The 22,397-nt window shown below is 36.4% G+C and overlaps 1 protein-coding gene across 6 annotated transcripts in view; it reads left to right on the top strand.

The window, feature by feature from the left end:
• The window catches only part of Obsc (Obscurin), a 439,567-nt gene that overhangs the window by 275,805 nt on the left and 141,365 nt on the right, over positions 1-22,397 (top strand). For all 6 annotated transcript variants that reach the window (XM_069813004.1, XM_069813001.1, XM_069812999.1 and 3 more), the window contains 5 exons: positions 9,488-9,580; positions 13,239-13,403; positions 14,922-15,059; positions 17,101-17,263; positions 19,896-20,002. In XM_069813004.1, coding sequence (XP_069669105.1) covers positions 9,488-9,580; positions 13,239-13,403; positions 14,922-15,059; positions 17,101-17,263; positions 19,896-20,002 — 666 coding nt within the window. The remainder of the gene's footprint in view (positions 1-9,487; positions 9,581-13,238; positions 13,404-14,921; positions 15,060-17,100; positions 17,264-19,895; positions 20,003-22,397) is intronic.

Raw genomic sequence — 22,397 nt, forward strand, 5'->3', positions numbered from 1 at the left:
GCGTTCGAATCTTCAAACAGCCAAATTGGCTATTACCGTTTCGTTGCCTAGACTTCGACCACTTCTCCTCCTAGTTGGTACCATCGCCTTTCTAACTCCTCTGGGTCAGCTCGCTGTACTTCTCCTTCTTCCCCCCACCCGTATGTTGTAGGTAATCTGTTACGTCCATTTTCGGCTTTCCCCCTCTAAATTTTCTAGCGCTCCTTCAGTGGAGCGGCGAAACCCGAAGTGAGACAAGTGGCCAATAGGCTTGGAGCTCACATATTCAGTTTTTCACAGCCGCAACTCCCTTGCAAGAACGTGTTTTCACGTACCTTTAAAGTTTCTCCTCTCATTTCCCCTCTCTCATTCATTCATTACTGTGAATGTGATAATTCTACTTGAGTCTCGGACAATGACAAGTCGTGAAAGATTATAATAATGGAAACTGTCGAACTAGGCCTATATGTTTTATTACTTTGCTCTCGTGTTAGGTAGGCTAAGTTTAATTATAAGAAAATTATCTGGTCTATCACCTATCACAAAAAATCAATTAAAAAATTAGCATGAAATAAATCATATCTTACTATTATTCATTAAATAAAATATGCAAAAAAATTGTTCTCACATAAATTTGAATCGCTACTAAAAGAATGTAAGCTTTTATTATTCCCTACACCACATATTACTTTATATTGTATGAAGTGGACTTACCCCCCTTTATTTTCGGTAGTTGGTTATGATTGAATGCATGATATGGACACTTACCTGACGATTTAAGGGTCCAGAACATCGGTATATTATTAGTATAGCTGAATTTTGCGCCATAGGCTATTTTGGCAGATGTTTTACACAGATAATCCGGTGGTCACGTGTATCTTGAGAGCATCTTCCACAGCTGGTCATAACTTCCGTTGTGCGATACCGGTTATTACTCCCACTGCATAGTTACAAAGGTTACAACACCCCAACATAAATCTTCGCGAAATAAAGGAGGGTACGTCCACTTCTCGACACTGTGCAATAAGTAGGCCCTAACTGAAACCACTCAATTGAAGAAATTTGTAATTCTTTGTTGTTTTGATTTAAGCGTAGGCCTACTTGTTTTTACATTATGACACGTGATTATAAAGCGCTTGGTGGTGGGAAGAGTGTAGCAAATATAGGCTATATACTTCAGGTATTTCTGTGAAAAAATAACGGACTATATATTTTATCTATTTGTTAAGCACTGGAGTAAATTAAATTCTGAAGAACAATTAACAAGGTTTTCATGTACACTGGATTTCTCGTTCCTTAGTTGTACTGACAATGAAACTGCGTCTTCTGCCCCCACCCCTACCTTGCACGTGCGGTTTGACCCGCCTGTATTGTATATTCCTGTTTTCAGTTGTGTTCATGCTAGAGTAGTAGCTACACAATTAGAACTAGTTTGTAATGTTTGTCAACATTTCAGAGGTGCAGCGGCATGTCACTGCTCATATAAATGGTTATGCCTAGCAGTGGAAAGAGGATGAAGTACTGACTGTAAACACAACTTGAAAATGTGACGGCATTAATGGAATGGATTGTAGATATTGTACAAATTTTTCAATAATAGGCAGTACTGTACACAACCAGATTTTCTTAACCTGATAATGGCTGGTTGAAATTACCCTTATTTCAACTTTATTTAGGCTATGTCTGCTTGTTGATGAATCAGTTGATAGTTATGACCAGCTTTGTGCCCGGCGCTTTGGATGCCTTCCTACTTCCCGTCGTCCGAAAGGAATATTGTCCCTGGTTATTCTTGGCAAGCAGTCATAATGCAGCCTGTCAACATGAGCGTTCCATTCTTTCTTGCTTTTTTAAATATTTTTTGTATCTTTTATGTTAACACTGTTGCATAATTTCTTCATTTCATGTATTATCTCTTATAGATTTATCAATTATTATACTTAATATTCTCTCTCTGAATTTTATTATGTTCTTTGGTCTCACGTTACCTCGTGTTTCTGATGCATGCAGTAACTTTGGTCTTACAGCACTCTTTACATCCTAATCTTATTTTCTGTTGACATGTACTTATTCCTCCTATAACGTCCAGCTGCCATTCTGGTGCTTTCAGTTTTTTCCCGTATTTCATGTGGTAACGATTTATGTCTCGAAAATGAGATATTTCGATCCAGAGGTATTTGAATTCCATAATCTGTTGTTTGAATCCTGAAGAAAATAGGTGTATATTGGAAAGAGAGGAGGCTGTTCAGCAATCTTTATATGAAACAACGAGTCACTCAGAATAGGAGAAGAAATCTCTGAATGAAGTGAAATAGGAGTATCAAGGATGCCCTTTATCACCTACCCTAATCAACATTTAGGCATACTTGGAGGATTTAGTGAAGAACTGTTTTCAGAACATAAGCTTAGAAGGGGTTTTTATAGGAGGAAGAAGAATAAAGTGTGTAGGCTAAGATTTGCTGATGATATGACATATATTATTTTAATGTACCGAAGTACATATGATATTTCCATGCAGATATTCTGCGTCACCATACGATGAAAGAGTAATGGAATTCCGTCGGATCCCGGCCAACTAGTCACTAACGAGTGCACCTCAGCACATGTGTGGACTTCGGTCCTACATTCATAGACATCTATGACGTAGTGCAGAGGGCGGCCACTAGAGGGAACCCAAGAGTTGGAGCTTAATCTGAGACGATTCTGTCCGACGCCGGGGTGGTATCCGGTGTGGCTTAGTGGATAAAGCATCAGCACGTAGAGCTGAAAACCCGGGTTCAAATCCCGGCGCCGGAGAGGATTTTTCTCCGTTCCACTACTCTTTCATCGTATGATGATATGACGTTATTAGAAGAAGAGGAGACAATACTAAGGGATACGCTAGTGAAGCTAAATGAAAGCTGTGAGCAGTATGGGATGAAGTTAAATGCAAACAAGACGAAGACCATGGTTGTCAGAAGGAAAATAAAGAAAGTAAACATGCGAATACTAAATGAGGCAGTACAGCAAATGGACAGCTTCAAATATCTGAGGTGTACTATAAGCAGTAATATGAGATGCTGCCAGGAATTAAAAGGGAGGATAGCAATGGCAAAGGAAGCTTTCAATATTTAAAGGAGCATCTTCTGCGGTTCTCTGGAAAAAGAACTAAGGAAGATACTAGTGAAGTGCTTTGTGTGGAGTGTGGAATTGTATGTATCAGAAACATGGACATTACGACGAAGTGAAGAGAAGCGAATAAAATCACTTGAACTGTGGATATGGAAAAGGATTGAGCGTGTGAAATGGACGGACAGAATAAGAAATTAAACTGTGTCGGAAAGAGTGGATGAGGAAAGAATGATGCTGAAACTGAGCAGGAAGAGAAAAAGAATTGGTTGGAGTCACGGCTAAGAAGAAACTGCCTACTGAAGGATGCACTGGAAGGAATGGTGAACGGGAGAAAAGTTCGGGGTAGAAGAATATATCAGATGTTAAACGGCATTAAGATATAAGGATCATATCTACTTATCATCAGGCTATTAATCCGAATTTAAAATGATCTTATCACATTATTTATCTTTGTATGAAGCTTCGCAAAACAACTTATAAACCTGTTGATCTTCTATACTACTTACCGATTAGAGTTTTGCGTAATGTTTATTTAGTCCTTTCTCAGTCTATCATTCAATATGACTTTATTGTTTGGTGTGTAAGCACAGAAATAATTTTAATCCATTACAAAAAAAATACAATACATAACTTATAAGGAAAACCACGATATAACGTACAGTACGTACCTCAGAGCGTTGTCATACTGATTGAAGCTGTATACCGAGTATGTTATAGAAGATAAAATTTGAAGTGTGGTCCATAAAATATGTAGACATCATTATATAGACAAATTAACGAGTAAACATTATTTATGTATACATTTACTATTAGACATTTTGATATTGGACTGAAAAACGTAGACTTTCTGTCTGTATACGTTATTTTTGTAGACAAAGTGACTGTGAATCCTATAAAGCACGTAAGAGTTGGAGTGTGGAATTCTATAGCCCTTTCACATACCTGGTAATCGATCTGTTCTCAAGGAATCCTCTTTGGTCTTCAGCCTTTACTTAATAATTTTAATTATCCAATATAGAATTTAATCATTCTCCACTTATCATATTTTAAAATATGTTTCGGTATTAACAATGGAATAATAGTAAATAAAATCAAGCAAATTCATATAGTGTCATCACAGTCTAGTATATACAGTCACGAAACTCGATACGTAGGAAATATGCATCCAATGACAGTTGAACTTTAGTTACTAGCCAGTAGGATCGCTACTATCGCCTCATCACAGACAATGCGAAATAGTACTGGTACAGTCTATTCACAGTCTAGTATATACAGTCGCGAAGCTCAATACGTAGTAAATATGCAAACATTAGATAGTTGCTCACCACTAGGATCGCTAATATCGCCTCATTACAGGCAATGCAAAATAGTACCGTCACAGTCTATTGTTTCTAGCACCCTCAAAACTCAAGCTTCGTGACTGTATATAGTAGACTGTGGACTATTGTTCCTAGTACTCTCAGTTGCTAACCGCTTGGAACGCTGTATCGCGAGAAATAAAAAAAAAATCACCTCAAGCTTCGTGACTGTATAATATTGGACTGTGGTATCACACTGCCCAGTACTACTAACAATAAACATTATAATATCACATACTACGTGCATAAAGACGTTAAGTGCCACACTCTATATCTGGCACCTTTCTCAATTTCCAGAAGTACAGTGAAGTAAGAGCTATACACTTAAAACATCTGGAATGTCATGCATGGCTCAAACTTGTGCAAGCGCGTGTGTTTGGATCGAGATGTGTCAGCTGGCTTCATAATGTAATTCATTCTCTGTCTTCTTTCTTGGCTGCGTACAGCTCTACTTCGAAACAAAATTGAGATTCACGTGCCTTAATTAAGTTCAGAATTAATATCGATTTACTTTTCCTGAAAGTTGAAGTAGAAACACTTGATGTCATTTACATTATATATCGAAATATTTTGTCTACAAAAATACTTCAAAATGTTCAATTTCACTGTGCCAGAATACAAAAGCATAACCCAAAGTCAAATGAGACAGACAGTAAGTATTAGGATTGTTCAGCTTCTGATGGAAGATTTATAACGTGCTAAGAAAGTCAAGTGCTATTAGCACAGAAGTGCAACGTTGTGCAAGCAGCATCGATTGGGAGGATGGTTTCGACATTAGTCTTCATTCAAGTCATCTTTCACAATTCGCTAACAATGTTAGACAACTAGAACTTAACTTTAATTAAATTTAGGAATATAGTCATTGTCATTGACGACATCATCAACAGTACACCATCTGTGTCTTTCCTCTCTGGGTTGACATAGAAATGTTAAATGTTCATTCGTTATTAATGTTTTGCCTTTTCTTTTGGTAATATTTTTATGTCTTTCACTATGTTTTCTAGTTTCACATATAATTGTATATAATTTCCTTGGCTTCCAATTTTGTTAACTCTAATATAATTACTATTATTATTATTATTATTATTATTATTATTATTATTATTATTATTATTATTATTATTATTATTATTACTTGGACTCTCACTTTGAGGAACAGAGTTTAAGGTTGTTTGAGAATAAGGTTCTTAGGATAATATTTGGGGCTAAGAGGGATGAAGTTACGGGAGAATGGAGAAAGTTGCACAACGCAGAACTGGACGCATTGTATTCTTCACCTGACATAATTAGGAACATTAAATCCAGACGTTTGAGATGGGCAGGGCATGTAGCACGTATGGGCGAATCCAGAAATGCATATAGAGTGTTAGTGAGAGACCGGAGGGAAATAGACCTTTGGGGAGGCCGAGACGTAGATGGGAGGATAATATTAAAATGGATTTGAGGGAGATGTGATATGATGATAGAGACTGGATTAATCTTGCACAGGATAGGGACCGATTGGCGGTAATGGATCTTCGGGTTCCTTAAACGCTATTTGTAATTATTATTATTATTATTATTATTACTTTAGACTTCTGGATTTAACGTATTATTTTCAGAATGCAAACTTCACTGTCATACATCAGTTTTATTTAACGATTTTGTGAAATTTTAACTTTGAGGTACCACCCGTTTTCCGTGAAATTCAATTATATATAAATTTTAGTTCATCTTATTTTTTTATTTCACTTCAATATAATATAATACAATGTTAAATGTGCCAGATAACTTGATTCATTATTGATTTTCAATTCCTATTTTAATTATTTGTCTGTTACAATCAAATCACGTAGTGGTTATTTATTATAAGAAATGTTTTTATTTCAGACATTATAAAAATTTTGTTCACTTCTTGCGTTAAAATTTCATAAACCATTCTCAAATGTTATCAGCTATTCTACATAATACGAGGGTAATTTCATAAATAATACACAAGTTAGTAGAGCTGTGAAGTAGATGACGCAACACCAACGAAAACTTTTCGTTCTGGAAAGGAATTTTAAAATGTTACATTTAATTCGGTTCAAATTTTTGTATATTTAAAGGACAAAACTGAAATTATTTCAATCATTTCTCATTATACACAGCTCTCTTAAACTGACTGGGCATAATGGGAATTCAATCAATGGCTTTCCCAAAACACGTTATGAAATGTTTCATATAAAATAGTTTTTATCTCAAAAAGGAAGCAAAAACGAGTAAAATTGTATTAAACTTCTTTCTTTGAAATATCTCAAAGAATAACCCCCTGAAATTAATGACATTATTTACAGTTCAACCTGTATTATACACAATATACATATTGTATGCACATAGGCCTACAGCGTCTCAGCGAATGTTGACGTAATGCACAGAAGCTGTCCAGCGGTAAGACCCTTCAATACTGCCGCTGCATGCCTCCGCAAAGTTCGGCGCAGTTCCATCAAGGACACATTATCAGTATGAGCTGTGGTGTCATCCTGTTAATTCTTCACGTCTAAAATATGCCTCGCACTCTCTGTTTCTTAAAAAAACGGATTATTAATAATATCTTCACTGACAGCATGCCATACCCCAATTTTTTAATCCTACAATGAATCTCATTCATGATTCTTGCTTGTATTGTCTGCTGACCAGTATCTGTTATTACTAGTATTCACAACTTACTATAGTCGCGACGCTGTTATTCCCGGCGTGACTCCTCCTCTTTGGTTACGTCTTAGGAAGTGAAGGCTCTATAAAGTCTAGGTAGGTAGTATCGTTCGCCATTTTTGTTCTTTCGTTGCCGAGTTACCACATGAGGAATCTATTTTCCACACTGTTAATCATTATCATGTCGTAGCTTCTATGATAATAAATCAAACGCACTGTAATTCAGCAAATAATTGAGCGGCAAATAACGTCCTCGTGTGCTTTCTGCGAAAGCAAACGAAAGAGCCAAAATGGCAGGCGATTATATTAAATATTTATCTAGCCTTAGAAAATGCTTAACGTCTTCATCAGCGAATCACAAGACACACACGTTTAAATGTAGCCGATCTGCAACGTGATTGGCTGCCGGAAATTAGAGCGACGGGACTATACCCAGTATTGTTAGAATTGTATGAAGTAAACTGGCCTTTCGCTTTCGATGACGTAATGCGCTGTATGGAGATGAGTGGACGCAACAACTTCATGTGCGAATAGCGTAAGTCTACAATATTAACACATTGGATAGCAGAGATTCTGTTTCAATCAAGATCGTACAGTTCCTAGTTTCAGACAGCTAATTAGAAAATCTGACGTTCATACAAACGAACTTTGAAGACTTGCCAAAAACCGTCACCCAATTAGAAACTGTAGATCTGGAGATGCCCGAAGCTCTCAGTTATTAGATAAAATAAGACAAACAATTTAATTGAATGACGGATACATCAGTCACCAAACGTGTGAAAGAAAAAAGGAATTATTCTGTTTTTAGTAAGAATGGTATTAGATATTCTGCATTTTGTGAGATCAGGGATATGTTGTTATGTAAAAATTGAAGACAGTCTAGTAGCAATATTACAATGACATTCAAATAAGTTATTTTCGCTTTGCATCTACTGTACTACCTACTGTGATACAGGGAAAGTATTTTCTTAATATACAGAGTGATCCGCTTGGGTATGGATAAAATAAAATCACCGTAAAACATTTACTACTGAACTTTATTAGTTGAAACTTTGTGCATACAACACTGAAAGATGGGAGATTCCTCAGAGCTCAACATGATCCCCATTGCGCACCCTGCACAACTCATAACGGTGATGCAATTGAGGACGTTTTTGTAAAACTTGTTAACTGTAAAAACTAAATTTTATAGGAAACACAAAAAGTTGAAATAACTGCAAGTTTTGCTATAGCTCTCACATAGCAGAAAGCAAGTTTTGAAAAAACGATCACACTTTGACACGCTACTGTGAAGGATATAATACGATTTTCCTGAGAAGCCTTTAGCATGATATACAGACCTGTCTTATGTTAACTAATCCACCAAAATCCAGTGGCGTAGCGTCAATGTAAGCTAAAAAGCTCAGCTTCCCCAGTTAATAATAAGTTCATAATAAACCTGCAGTTTATGAACAAAATTATTTATTAATTTTAATAGAGTTTATATTTATGCGTTAAATATTGTGATGCGGCAGCTCAGGATGATTTGTGATGCAGCAGTGAACACGAAGCCTGCACACACCAGCTTCCAAGCAGACTGGTTTCTTACGCTCATTCTTCTGTGTAACCCACCCCGCAGATTTTCCATCCCTTTCTAACTAACATACCCTGCTCGCAAGGCACGGAAAAAGCTAGCTTTTACATTGAAAGTTTCCGAGTTATCCCTTTCGTGAGTTGTGTTCAGTTGAAGGTTAGTGTGCATTGCGGCCGATATAATAAATAATGAGCGAAATAACAGTTCCTGACACCAATTTACTTGAATTTTTAGGACAATTCTATTATCAAGACTGACTTACGAACAAAAGTGCGATTTAAAAGACAAATGACCGTGTCTATTTGTTAGAGATATGTGTAAACCATGAAATCATATTTTACCATTTGAGGTCATGCCTTATTGGTGTTACTTACGAGGTTCCAACCAATCTTCGGACTGCCGACTTGACATTGACTACTATTTATTTTAAGACTATATTTTTATAATACGTTTTTTCATATGTACACGAAAGACAACTTGAGTTAGCTTCCCCTGCTCAAAATTTCATGCTACGCCACTGCCAAATTCTCAATTTTGACAATTTTGCAGTTAGCAAGTTTTGCAAAAACGGTCCTCAATTCAGCCCATGTCCGTTGTAACATAAGAGAGGTGGTTTGTTGAAAAGCTTGAGTAATTTTTTAATCTCAGATCATTAACGCTCCTGGTTCCATTCCGGTAGTACAATGAGCCCATCCAAGCGGCTTACTTGCGAAGGCAATCCTCATGCCACGCCCTTCAAGGGATTATAATAGATAAATAGATACCACGTAGCTAATATACATTTGTATTGTTACAGGAACACAGCCAACAGCTCGGAGACGACAAGAGCCTGAGTGAGCACCTTAAACTTCCAATCCAGCGCATCAACGACTACCAGCTCTTGCTCAAGGTACGTACAGAGCAGGGGCGTATATTGCGGGTGTTCAAGGTGTGCGCTGGACACCCTGTAAATTCGGTAATCTCATTTTTTATTTTAAGTTGTTTTATATAATGCAACAATAATTTTAATTTATCACAATTTAAATGCGTGGTAATCTCATTGGAAGTTGACGTATATAGTTCAAGACTAATTTTAATTCATTACCATTTAAATATTTTAAATGCCTGCTGGTTGAATATGGACACCATCCCCAGACCGGCTTTCGTTTTATAACGTACGCTCTGCCTGACGAAGTGGGATGAGGTCTGGTCTGGTTGTCCTGTCCGTACAAAAGAACATCCCGTGCTGAGAGTTACTGCTGTAATTGTCTGCGCGCGCAAGGTGGCATGGTGGGGATACTCGCTTCTCTCAAGCTCGCAGGTCGTCCTGTATACAGGCAGCTCAACTTGTCAATTGCAGCGTTACAAAATATTGTGTCTGACGTGTGTGTTTACTGTTTGTGTGAGTGAATTTACTGTGTTTAGGTTTTACTACGGTTCATAGTTGTGTGCCAGCGCAGGTCAACAATTTAAATTACTTATTTAATGATAATAGTACTTGGAAATGTACACTGTAAAAGATCTTTTGCAAAAACCATTATTTTCTCGCCCACTAGGAGAGAAATTACATATAGTGAATAAGGGTAGACCTACCCCGCCACTTCCGAATTTAGTGCAACAATATAAAACAAAAAGCGAACAATACACTACACATTTTTCTATTTCACAATATGAAAATGTAGAATAGTTAGCGGGTTGTGGAACTTCAAACAGGTTATTTTGCTGGCCATGGTTACTGTTTGATCATAAATAATGCAATTTTGAATAACGTTATTTGTAGTTGCCTCCTTTCTCCGGCATTTGCAGGGCAGTCATTGAAACAAGGTGATTAATTTTTAAGAAGTTGTGGTGCGAGTACTTTGAATAATATTTAAATGTAATTTTCTTTTAATTTTATGTCATTTTTCCTTTAGTTTAAGGGCATTTTAATGATCACTTTAAGTAGATTTTTAGGTCATCAACATCCACCCCATAGTTATTAAATATAAATAATACTAAATTATATATTAAAAATGGCAGTTAATGTTGACCCGATATTTCATTTAGGCCTATAATAATAGTGCGAGATAGACCAACTATATATTTTTAACAGAACACCCAAACTCCAGGTTCAGCATACGCCACTGGTACAGAGAACTTGCTCCTCTACCATTTTTTGCAAGAACTGAACACTGTCAGATGAACCTGCAATTAACAATCACTAAGAAGCTGCATAGGAATATGTAGTTGTGGGACCTTGCAGTGTAATCACGTAGCTGTGTAGTCAAGGCGACATCAGATCAAGTAGAGTTACTTCAGCCAAATGAATCAAGAGGAATCATGCACATTGGACTACATTCAGAGCTTTGAACGTTTTCAAACTTTAGGCCTCTCTTTTCAGCTGCTTGTTTATGAGGATTACGTGAATATGTTAGGAGAAAATCCACAAATTATTAGGGAAAACACGAGAATTTTACTTGAAGCAAGTAAAGAAATAGGTTTGGAAGTAAACCCCGAAAAGACAAAGTATATGATTATGTCTCGTGACCAGAACATAGTACGAAATTGAAATATAAAAATTGCAAGTTTATCCTTTGAAAAGGTAAAAAAATTTAAATATCTTGGAGCAACAGTAACAAATATAGGCTAAATGACACTCGGGAGGAAATTAAACACAGAATAATTCTGTAGTGCTCGGGAAAAGCGGCACAAGTCAAAAATGTTAATTTTTCAGGTGAAGGAAATAAACTGTCTACACATTGGTTTATGTTGACTTGATTTCCTTCTGTATGGATTATTGTAATGGGAGAAATACTTATGTCTCTTTTCCCAAGCGAGCAGATGTTCCGTAAGTTGTCAATAAATTATCAAAAAATGTTTGTGAAAACTGACTTATGTCACTTTTCCCAAGCACTGCAGAATAAATATGGGAAATGCGTGTTATTATCCGGTTGAGAAGCTTTTGTAATCCAGTCTGCTCTCAAAACAACTGAAAGTTAGAATTTATATAACAGTTATATTACCGGTTGTTCTGTATTCTTGTGAAACTTGGACACTCATTTTGAGAGAGAAACAGAGGTTAAGGGTGTTTGAGAATAAGGTGCTTAGGAAAAATTTGGGCTAAGAGGGATGAAGTTACAGGGGAATGGAGAAAGTTACACTACATAGAACTGCACGCATAATTAGGAACATTAAATCCCAGATCACATACAGATTGCTCATCCCTATTTTAAAATCGGTAGCACTTTGGAGGGAACAATCGCCAGGATCGCCACCCGTCCGCCGTAAACTAACACGAGTTGGCAGTACAGTCGCTAATGGAATTCAAATGGGAGTTATGACGTGATTCCTTATGTAACAACTAGATGGCAGCATAGTAAACCTGACAAAAGTTGTTACCGTCAAAGCCTATAAGGCCGAGCAATCTGGGTATGTATGATCTAGGATTAAATCCAGACGTTTGAGATGGGCAGGGCATGTAGCACGTATGGACGAATCCAGAAATGCAATATAATGTTAGTTGGGAGCCCGGGGGGGGGGATACCTTTGGGAAGGCTGAGACGTAGCTGGGAAGATAACATAAAAATGGATTTGAGGTAGGAGGTATATGATGGTGGAAATTGGATTAATCTTGCTCAGGATAGGGACCGATGGCGGGGTTATGTGATGGCGGAAATGAGCATCCAGGTTCTCTAAAAGCCATTTGTAAGTATGTAAGGCCTCCCTTTACCCTGCATGTACCAAGTCGTATTATGATGGCACCTTGCAGTGTTATCACGTGAATGTGTTACAGATTTGAACATTTTGAAATTGTAGGTTTGTCTCTCTACCCTTCATATACTCAGTCATGTTACGATCGGACCTTGAGGTGAATTCAGGTAGCTGTGAAATCGAGACGAAATCAGGTCGAGCAGAGTTGTCTCAGCCTTATGAGACAAGAGACATCATCCACATTGGGTTGTAATCAAAGTTTGGAACGTTTCTAAGAAGTGAACGTCTGTTTTGCCTATATAAGCATAGTCATGTTACTATAGGACCTAGCAGTGTATTCACTAGACTACGGAAGTTCATTCAATTGCATATGTTTATTGAATGGATATATATCTGAAAAATTGGCACAAGGAGCTTGGGAAAAGGGAAGAAGACGAATGATGTTAAAAATCTAATCCAAAAGTCGAGAAGTGAAAATGGGGGAGGAAGTGATAGTAATAAGGGTTGGGTTGAAAGAAGTGATTTAGAAGACTCAAATGCAGTGTCTGTTGAGGATATTGAAGATTTTAGAAGTATGATGGTAAAAAAATTCGAGGAATTAAGTCAAACGTTAAGAGAGTCGATGGGGATAACGAAAACTGGTGACAAATGTGAATTTAAATATTTTCTTTCCTGAAAATAGTGCTCATATATAGTTTCAAAAGTATCCATCACAGTTTTGGTACAATTATAGAAGAAAATATTAGATGTTCGAATGTCCAACCAATCGTTGAATATCGAAGAGTAATAATGGTGTCCGGTAGTCTCACTTTCAGAAATACATTTTCTTATTCATGTATTGCTTTGCTAATCGATGAATGTACCATCTTATGTTACAGGAGCTGGTGAAATATTCATCTAGGCTCGGGGAGGACACTACCGACCTACAGAAGGCTCTCGAGTTGATGCTAGGAGTGCCCCACCGGGCAAAGGACGTAAAGTTCATATCGAGCATTGAGGGTTATCACGGGAACATCCACAAATTAGGTCGACTGCTGAAACACGTAAGCAAACACTTCCAATCACACGTAGAAAAAGAATAATCTTATCAAACATTTTAAATTAAAATTCATGTAATCAAAGTGCTATTTATAAGGAGGTGTAAGGTAAAGGAGAATTCCTCCCTCGAAAAAAAAATCATATTGACAAATTTATTTTTCACTTACCGCATTAGCCTATTTGCTTTCGTATGTTGATATCTATCATAAGATCGAAACAGTTCCAAGGCAATACCTCTAAATGGAAAACTAAATAAAATGAGGAAAATAGGAAAAGGAAGAGAAGAAGATGATGAAAAGAGGAAAAGGGAGGTAAGAAGATGAGAAAGAAAAAGGGGAAAGCGAAGAAAATGAGTAAAAGAGGCAAATAAATGTAAGAAGATGAGAAAGGTAAAGGGGAAAATAAGTGAAGAAAAGTAGGAAAAGAGGAAAAAAAGAGAAGGTGATAATAAAAAGAAGGCGGTAAGAAGAAAGGGGAAAAAATGGAAGATAATAAAACGAGGACCTGCTTAGGCTGATTACCTGGTTGTTTTTCAGAGGTTTTCCCAACCGTAAAGCGAATATCAGGTAATTTATGGCGAATCCTCGGCCTCGTCTTGCCAAATACCATCTCGCTATCGTCAATCTCATCGACGCTAAGTAATAGTTGTTGATACAGCGTCGTTAAATAACCAACTGAAATAAAATAAGATGAGAAAGAAAATAAAGAATAAAGAAAAAAAAATGAGAATGAAAAGATAAAAAACAATGGATGTCTTTGCCTTTGTGTTCAAGCTTTGTAGTCATCCTGTAGAACATGGTACACAAAGCCGATTGTATACTGTTTCGTCATGCCCACTGGAAAGAAATGTAAAATTTATCATTATTATTATTATTATTATTATTATTATTAGTAGTAGTAGTAGTAGTAGTAGTAGTAGTAGTAGTAGTAGTAGTAGTATTATCATCATCATCATATTCACTATCGTAATTTATTTGCAATAATTCAGAGGCAATTAAATGCATATTTTCACCCTATACTGCGTTCCATAGTGCTTGACAGGCTTAGTAAACATTGCTAGCTGAGAAAGGGAGAAAGATCATTGCTACTCAACCAATGGCAGAGGTAACATCCCATGCTTACCTCCAAGTTGAACGGTCTGAAGCGTTCTACCTCCTCCCAACTTCAAGATAAGTCTGGAATGTGGCCTGCCATTGCTTGAATAGCAATTATCTTTTCCCTTCCTCAGTACTTTACCTGTCAGACATTATGGAACACAGTATAGGTAAGTATTTTATTATGTAGAATCGATATAAAAATAAAATAAACTGCATGTTCTCCATTGCTAAAACTTCGCTGTTGTTTAAAGAATTGTTCCGGATGGATAAATTTCAAGGGGCGTTGACTTTTTATTTCTGTGTTGTAATGTTTTCAACTCTCTTTTTTTTTATCTGCATTGTCTTAGTGAGGTCCACCTCACGTTCCTTTCTTATCATATACCGGTACTTATATTATGCAAACACAACGCTGTGGTTTTGTTTCAGGATTGGTTTTCTGTGTCGGAAAAGGAAGGGAAGAGCAAGGACCGATACCTATTTCTTTTCAAGGCCCGCATCTTGGTCTGCAAAGTTCGCCGTATATCAGACGATCGTTCCATATTCGTACTCAAAGATATAATCCGCGTAAGTAACTCTTACAGTTGTGAATAGATGCGTAGGAGGCACATAAATTATTTTATAGAGATTCTCTCTCATAAAACTTGTGCTCAAAAATGAGAAATTTTATATGATTTATGTCTGCAATCCATGGGCTATGAGAAAAATTGTTTTTGTCCTTTTTAACAATGATATTTAGCTTCAAGTTTAACTTTTCTGAATATATATAAATGGATCGTTTAGAATTTTCTGAAATCTCATTTATTTATTTTGTTTCCTGTAAAGTATTGTTTATTTTCTCTCATTGCATAAAATTTCCATTCTATGTTGAATGTGTATATTGTGCCGTGTAGGTACCTTAGAAGTTTGAACTTCAATAATTCTACATTTATTAAATATACAAAAATATAAGGTGATTCAAAATAATAACGAAATGCGGTACTTTATGGGATTGTAGGTGACATCTAGCGTAAACAAATTCTGAGATAGTAAATGAGTAGTTGACAACCCACAGTTCCTCGCAAAAGGGTATTGAAATTTAGATTTCCTGAAATGTATATGACTTATCTAGCACTTTCATTCGTCAGCTAATAAAATTTACTGTCTTTCTCCTACCGCGTATTTCTTTCTATTGTCACAAGAACATGAAACGTCAGACAGTAAGTATATTAAAATATACTTAAAAAACTTAAAAAAGGAAACACTATGGCGTTACAGCCACATGATGGGACAGCGTCGATCTGAAAATCTACCATCTAGTAGTTAACTACTGTACGTAACAACGACTGAGATCGGGGTGCTGCATAATCTTACAAATCCAATCTCCCTCGATAAATCTCGTTACATTAATATTAACAAAGTATTATCAGTATATAGCCTACAAATCACTACTTCATAACAGCGGAAAGACAATCACATGACAAATGCAGATCAAATTGCAAGTATTATTATAGTCCCGTCACTCTTATTTCCGGCAGCCAATCACGTTGCAGGTCGGCTACATTTAAATGTGTGCGTCTCTTCATTCGCTGCTGATGACGTTATGCATTTCCTAAGGCTAGATAGATACTTAATATAATCGCCCGCCATTTTGGTTCTTTCGTTGGCGTTTGCAGAAAGCACACGAGGACATTATTTGCTCAATTACAATGCATTTGATTTATTATCATAGGAGCTACGACATGATAATGTTTAACGGTGCGACAAATAGATTCCTCGTCTGGTAGCTCGGCAACGAAAGAACAAAACTGGCGAACGATACTACCTATTTAGACTTTACAGAGCCCTCACTTCCTAAGGCTTAAACAAAGAAGAGGAGTCACGCCGGAAATAGCAGCGTCACGACTGAAGTTCACGTAAGATTAGTTTCCAAAAAGCTAATTTTCAATATTGCAAACTGTTACCAGATATTACCGAATCATGTAAAAATCACAATAGCTCTGCATAAAAAGAACAATAATAATAACAAAAATGGCTTCTTTATGTACTTATTTCCCATATATCTTATCTTTAAAAACGTTGAGAGGTATTAATTATTAACTGAGTTCAAATTTTAAATAATACTCATTAGCAGCTTTCGTTTCATGAATGTTGGCAGCTTCTTCAAAGGCAAACGATGCTATCAATATAACATTTAAAAAATAACTACCTGTTGTCGTATTTATTTAAGTCGAAACTCGAAACAAAACTGGCAAAATAAAATTCAATCTGACGAATAGAAAATCACTATAATCCACTACCATAATCTAGTAATGGAGGGGAGGGAAATGGTTAGGTTTCACCCTTAGGAGATAAAGTAAGAAGATTCGGAATATACTGTAGATTCCTTCAAAAAGAATCTACACTTTTAAGTCCTTTTGCGAGGAACTGAGACTCCACCGACAAATTTATTTCCTTATCACAAAATATTTATGTAGATGTCACTTCTATCTTGGACATACATACGCACAACAGTTTTTCTTTTTCTTTCAAAATTGAAACATATTAATGACCAGCAATTTCAAATATACGAGTAGTTTACCAAATGCATTTAATTTACTTTTTTATTTTTTTTTTTCATTTTGGCTAGTTACCTGAAGTTGAAGTCAACGACTACAAGGACGACGCTCATACGTTTGAGCTCCACCACAGAGTTCCTGGCTTCGGTCACTATCCTCTGATTATAAAAGCGCACGCAGACAACATCAAACCTGCTTGGCTCAAGGAGATCCGACAATATGCATCTGACCTCAGTAAGTAGTCACTTGCCTGCTTATATGTGACGGTACTTACGACTATAATTTATTCTAGTATATCCACATCTTATTCCTGGACAGAGAAACGCGTTTTATCTTTCCTATTAGAAAGTGCGTCACACAGATTCCCACCCAGCATCCTGTTGAATTTGGGGAGCTACGAGGGTCGTTCCGAAATTAATGCTTACTATTTTTTTAGTTTTGACCTGTAACGTCTGAGCTGGATGTTAGTGGCGTTTTAGTAAATATTGAACTTTCCAGTGAGCGCTATACTAAACAGGAGACACCACCACAATGCTCTTTCCTGTCTGAAAGCGTGACTGTTGGTGAGGATATTGCTCTCTCTTTCTAACTAATGTGTTTCAATGAGTCTTTCGTGAGGTTCATGTTGCACATGCGCAGTAAGCAATAAAAAATACTATTATTGTGTACGATAGCATTCACTGCAAGAGAAACAAGGACAACACTATGTTAGAAAGAGATAGCAATACGCTCAGGCGCTCAGCATTCGCGTCACGCTTTTAAAGCATTGAGTTGTGCCTCCAGTTTAGTATAGAGCTCACTGGAACCTTCACGCTCATGTCCTGTTAGTTTTGTTGTCGTGCGACAAATATAATGGCAGCAGGACAGTCTACCAAAATGGCATCTGACATAGAGGTGTTATTGACTTCTCCACTGCCAAACAAACTGCACCCATTGACATCCATCAACGCCTTCTGAAGGTGTAGGGAGACCATACAGTGGATGCGAGTACAGTGAGGTAGTGGGTAGTGCGTTTCAACAGTCCTTTGGGATAAGCGTGGTAGTGATTCTTTTGGATGTTCTGGAACCTGGAGAAACTGTCAAAAGTGAACGTTACAAGAAGACGCTGACTAAGCTGAAAGCCGAATTTCCAGAGTCAGGTCAGAGAAGAAAACTTTCCGCTTGCAATGAGATAACGCCAGGCCCTATACCAGTTTCGCAACCACTGAACACGTTGCAAAATTCGGCTGGACTGTCCTACCACGTCCGCCGTTTAGTCCGGATTTAGAGCTTTTAAACTTCCATCTCTTTGAGCTATGAAGGTTGGACTACATGGGCAACATTTTCCAGTCAAGGATGCTGTCTTCGCAACTATAAGAAAGTGGCTTTCCTCTGCTGGTTCAGATTTTTACGAGTGCGGAATGCAGGCTCATGTTCATCACTGACAAAATTCATAACGAATTGTGTGGTGATGACTAGAGCCCGGATGTTTAGGCATTTATAAGAGTTAAAATAGGCAGCAAAAAAAAGGCAATAAAAACGTAAAAAAAAAGGCACAATAATCTTTGAAAAAAGCATTATAAATTTTGTGAAGGTATAATATATTTAGCAATAAATTTCAATTATATCAACATAACTTACATATTTACTTCGTAGGTGACATGTTGACTTATAAAATACTTTTATTCAAGATTAACTGTCGTTTCACAAACCTTACATAACAAAACTGTTCCATCGGTTGAAAACACATGGGCACCAAATTCACTAACGTAAGCACGAAGTTTGCTTTTCAATGAATTTAGGCATTCTAGCTAAGCGACCTTATATCTTCTGTCACCCGACAATAAGTGACTGTTCCTCACTCAAATTTTTTCTCCTACAATAATAAACACGTGTAGCACAAAATTGTAACAGTAAGATTTGAAAATATGAAAGCAAACAATTGAAAAATGCTACGTGACAACTTCTATGAGAACGAGCTTAATATTTCAAATTATGAAGCTCATTGTTCGTATCGTGAAGACATGACAATATTATATTTCTAACTGTGGATTGTCGATCATTATTCATATTACACCAATAATATTAAATCACGATTATTAGCAGATTAAGCTAATTCCAAAATTACTTTTATTTACTATTATTAGTAAAGTTAGTCATTGTTTCAAATATTTAAATTTCATACACATTACATTAAGTTACAACTAATTAGAAAATTGCAAATAAACAAGAAATATTGCTTTAAAATGACAAAAAAAGACATTTCTTAGTAAGAAACACATTAAAAAGGCAAAATAGGTAAAATAAAAATTGGCCCTATCACTTTGATTTACTCCAAATCACATTTATATCTATGAAAATAATTATTAACTTTCACCCAGTAAAAAAGGCATTTTGCCAAACATCCGGGCTCTATTCATAACGAATGGTGATGACTATGTGAAAAAATAACTGTATGTAGCTGAAACCTTGCTATATTTAACTGTGTTATTATGCTCTCTGTATCTGCTGTAGTTTCCAAGAAAATAAATAGGAGACATTATTTTCGGAACGACCCTCGTATAATGAGTATCGAAATCTGGTCTTGTAAGCCATCTGTAATTACTAGGGGTGAGGGGAGGAAATCAGCATGCTAACCACACGTTACTCCTTACTGAATGGTTCACTTCTGCTGAGACTTGTGGATAAGAGTAGCCCTTATTCCTCTATGGGTTGCTGCGCAAAGAATTTATATTTTGTTTACATGCTTGTAAGATTCAAATATAACGGTAATTTCACGGGCGACAGAATACAGAAACTGTAACTGGCTCGAAAATGTTGAGATCAGTACGTATTGTATTTACGATTAATCACTTTTAACGTGAACCTGGTTCCAATTATGTTACAGTTGCGCTTGCAGAACATGCAGCAGATGATCTCCGTCTCCAGACACCACTAGGCAATAACGAAGATAGGTCAGAACCAACAACTCCGCCACCACCGGAACCACAGCAGGTATTGTACCCAGACTTCATACACAGTGGCTTCGCGAAAATCACGACATAATAGATATACCAGTGGCGTGCGGTGCTATTTCTCGATGGGGAACAGATCAGAAATAACACTAATAATAATAATAATAATAATAATAATAATAATAATAATAATAATAATAATAATAATATAAAAATCTGTATTATGATTTTGAAACATTACCAATTCCTATTTTTTTTTACTTCGTTAACAACTTAATCAGAAAAAGAATATATAAATATAAAACAAATTAATGATATATTATTGTTATTATTATTATTAGGCCTAAATATATAATACCGTTAACTAAAAATAAATAAACCTAAATTAAACCTACAATTTACCGCTTGACCCAGTTAACTATTTCACAGAATTATAGTAACTACTTTGAAAATGTCTTGTATAAGATTTTGTTTTAGTTTTAATTTCTGTTTTTTTCTCGTTGCCAAACTTTCAGAACGGCCCCGAGGTTCACTCAGCCTCCTATAAAATTGAGTACCGGGTCTTTCCCGGGGGTAAAAGGCGGTCAGAGCGTGGTGCCGACCACACCACCTCATTCTAGTGCCGAGGTCATGGAAAGCGTGGGGCTCTACCTCCATGCCCCCCAAGTGCCTTCATGGCATGTTACGGGGATACCTTTTTACCTTTTTTAATTTCTGTAAGGAGAGGAGTAGGTTTCCCATTCAAAATAACCGCCCTTTTCTCAGCAAACTTGATCGAACTAAACGCGCTCGACTTCAGCTAATCGATACAACGATCGCTGTCTTGGTTCGCATCTAGGGTTCGCTTCAGGCGCTCGCGTAAGGTCTCGTTGAAGTTGGAACAGTCAGGAGTCACCTGTTCCATTGTCATTATTTCGTCGGATTTAACTCAGGCCGCGAATGCATAAATCGTACGGATTTTTTAAGAACTACTGTATAATTTCACACACAATATTAAGTCACACGAAAAACTCTTCGAACTTAATTGTTTTCCGAATTATCACTATATGAATAAAATAGCTTGATGAAACAGTATATGCCACACTTCTCAATACTCCGCGAGGGAAGAGGTAACTCTACAGCTTCCAGCGATACTCGGGTAAGTTCGTGTCCGCTCGAGCCTGCTTCGGAGAAAACATTGCTTGCGACTCCCACTCACATCATCACGCACAGCAGACGAGAAGGGCTCGAGTCGTTTTCACTTCACTGCAATAAACCTGCTAACGAAAGACGTTTTCTCTTTTCGAAAACTGAAAGTAAGCCTATCCTTTAGAATGAAGTATATCTCACAATCTCAGTTAAGGGGGCACGGAAGAAGGGAACAGAATTTTCCCTCTGTTCCATGGAGGAACCGCCACTGAGATATACAATAGATTTTTACTAATCTTTACGAATTAAGTGATTCTGATTAATAATATGCGGATAAAACAATCGCGACAAATCGTGAAATAGAGTTCTAATAGCGAAATATGAACACATTCGTGAATTATTACTATTGCGAATTTCATATTCTGAGTTTTTTTCGAAATCTCTTTTTTCACTTGAATTTGTTATAATTATATCCAAGTAAGATATATTTCACGGTCTTCCAGATGTACTGATTACATTAATGAACTCAAAAGACGGAGAATTCAACACTTCACTAATAATTTGAAAGTATTCATTTGAGGCCTGCAATTTTTTTTTTCGAACATTCGTCGAACATTAAAAGTTATTATTTGTGAATATTATTCTTCCCTTCTTAAAGTTTATTTCTGCCCAATTAAATTATTTGGTTATGTATATTTGCAATACTGCAGAAAAGAATTTAATTGAGCAAGGTGGTCGACACTAATGAGACCTGGATATTGTTTCTTGTTGAACTGACATACTTGTCAATTTGTCCAGATTTCACATGCAAAGTGCGCAAGTCAATGTCGCAAAAGTATGATATAATATTGGCTAAAGGTATTTCATTAATTGTGAAATTATTTAATTCATGCACCAGTACCTTCCATGTAACTTCTGTACATAGTCACTAGCGTATAATATAAATGTTGATTGTGTGAGAGTAATTATATCTGATAAAATTACAAAAAAAAAATTGATAAATGAAAGTATGGTAACAATTATGTGTATTAAATATTATAAGAAATACAAGTGCAATTAAAGAAATAATTAATTTCATATTATGATATTGATGATCTTCCCAGAAAAAGGATGTAACAGGAAACTGTTGAAATACATGGCCTAGATGGAAAAAGTAATTTTGAAGCATTTATTTATAACAATAAATTATTGCATTCAATAGCTGAATAAACTTGTATCTTTGATTAGTCAAATGCTAGGAAATATAGGTCTAATGAAATATGCCCCTGAAATTATTTTCCTTTCTTCTGAAACATGAATTATAATTT

Source organism: Periplaneta americana, chromosome 16 (genome assembly GCF_040183065.1).
Source record: "Periplaneta americana isolate PAMFEO1 chromosome 16, P.americana_PAMFEO1_priV1, whole genome shotgun sequence".
NCBI classification, from domain to species: domain Eukaryota; kingdom Metazoa; phylum Arthropoda; class Insecta; order Blattodea; family Blattidae; genus Periplaneta; species Periplaneta americana.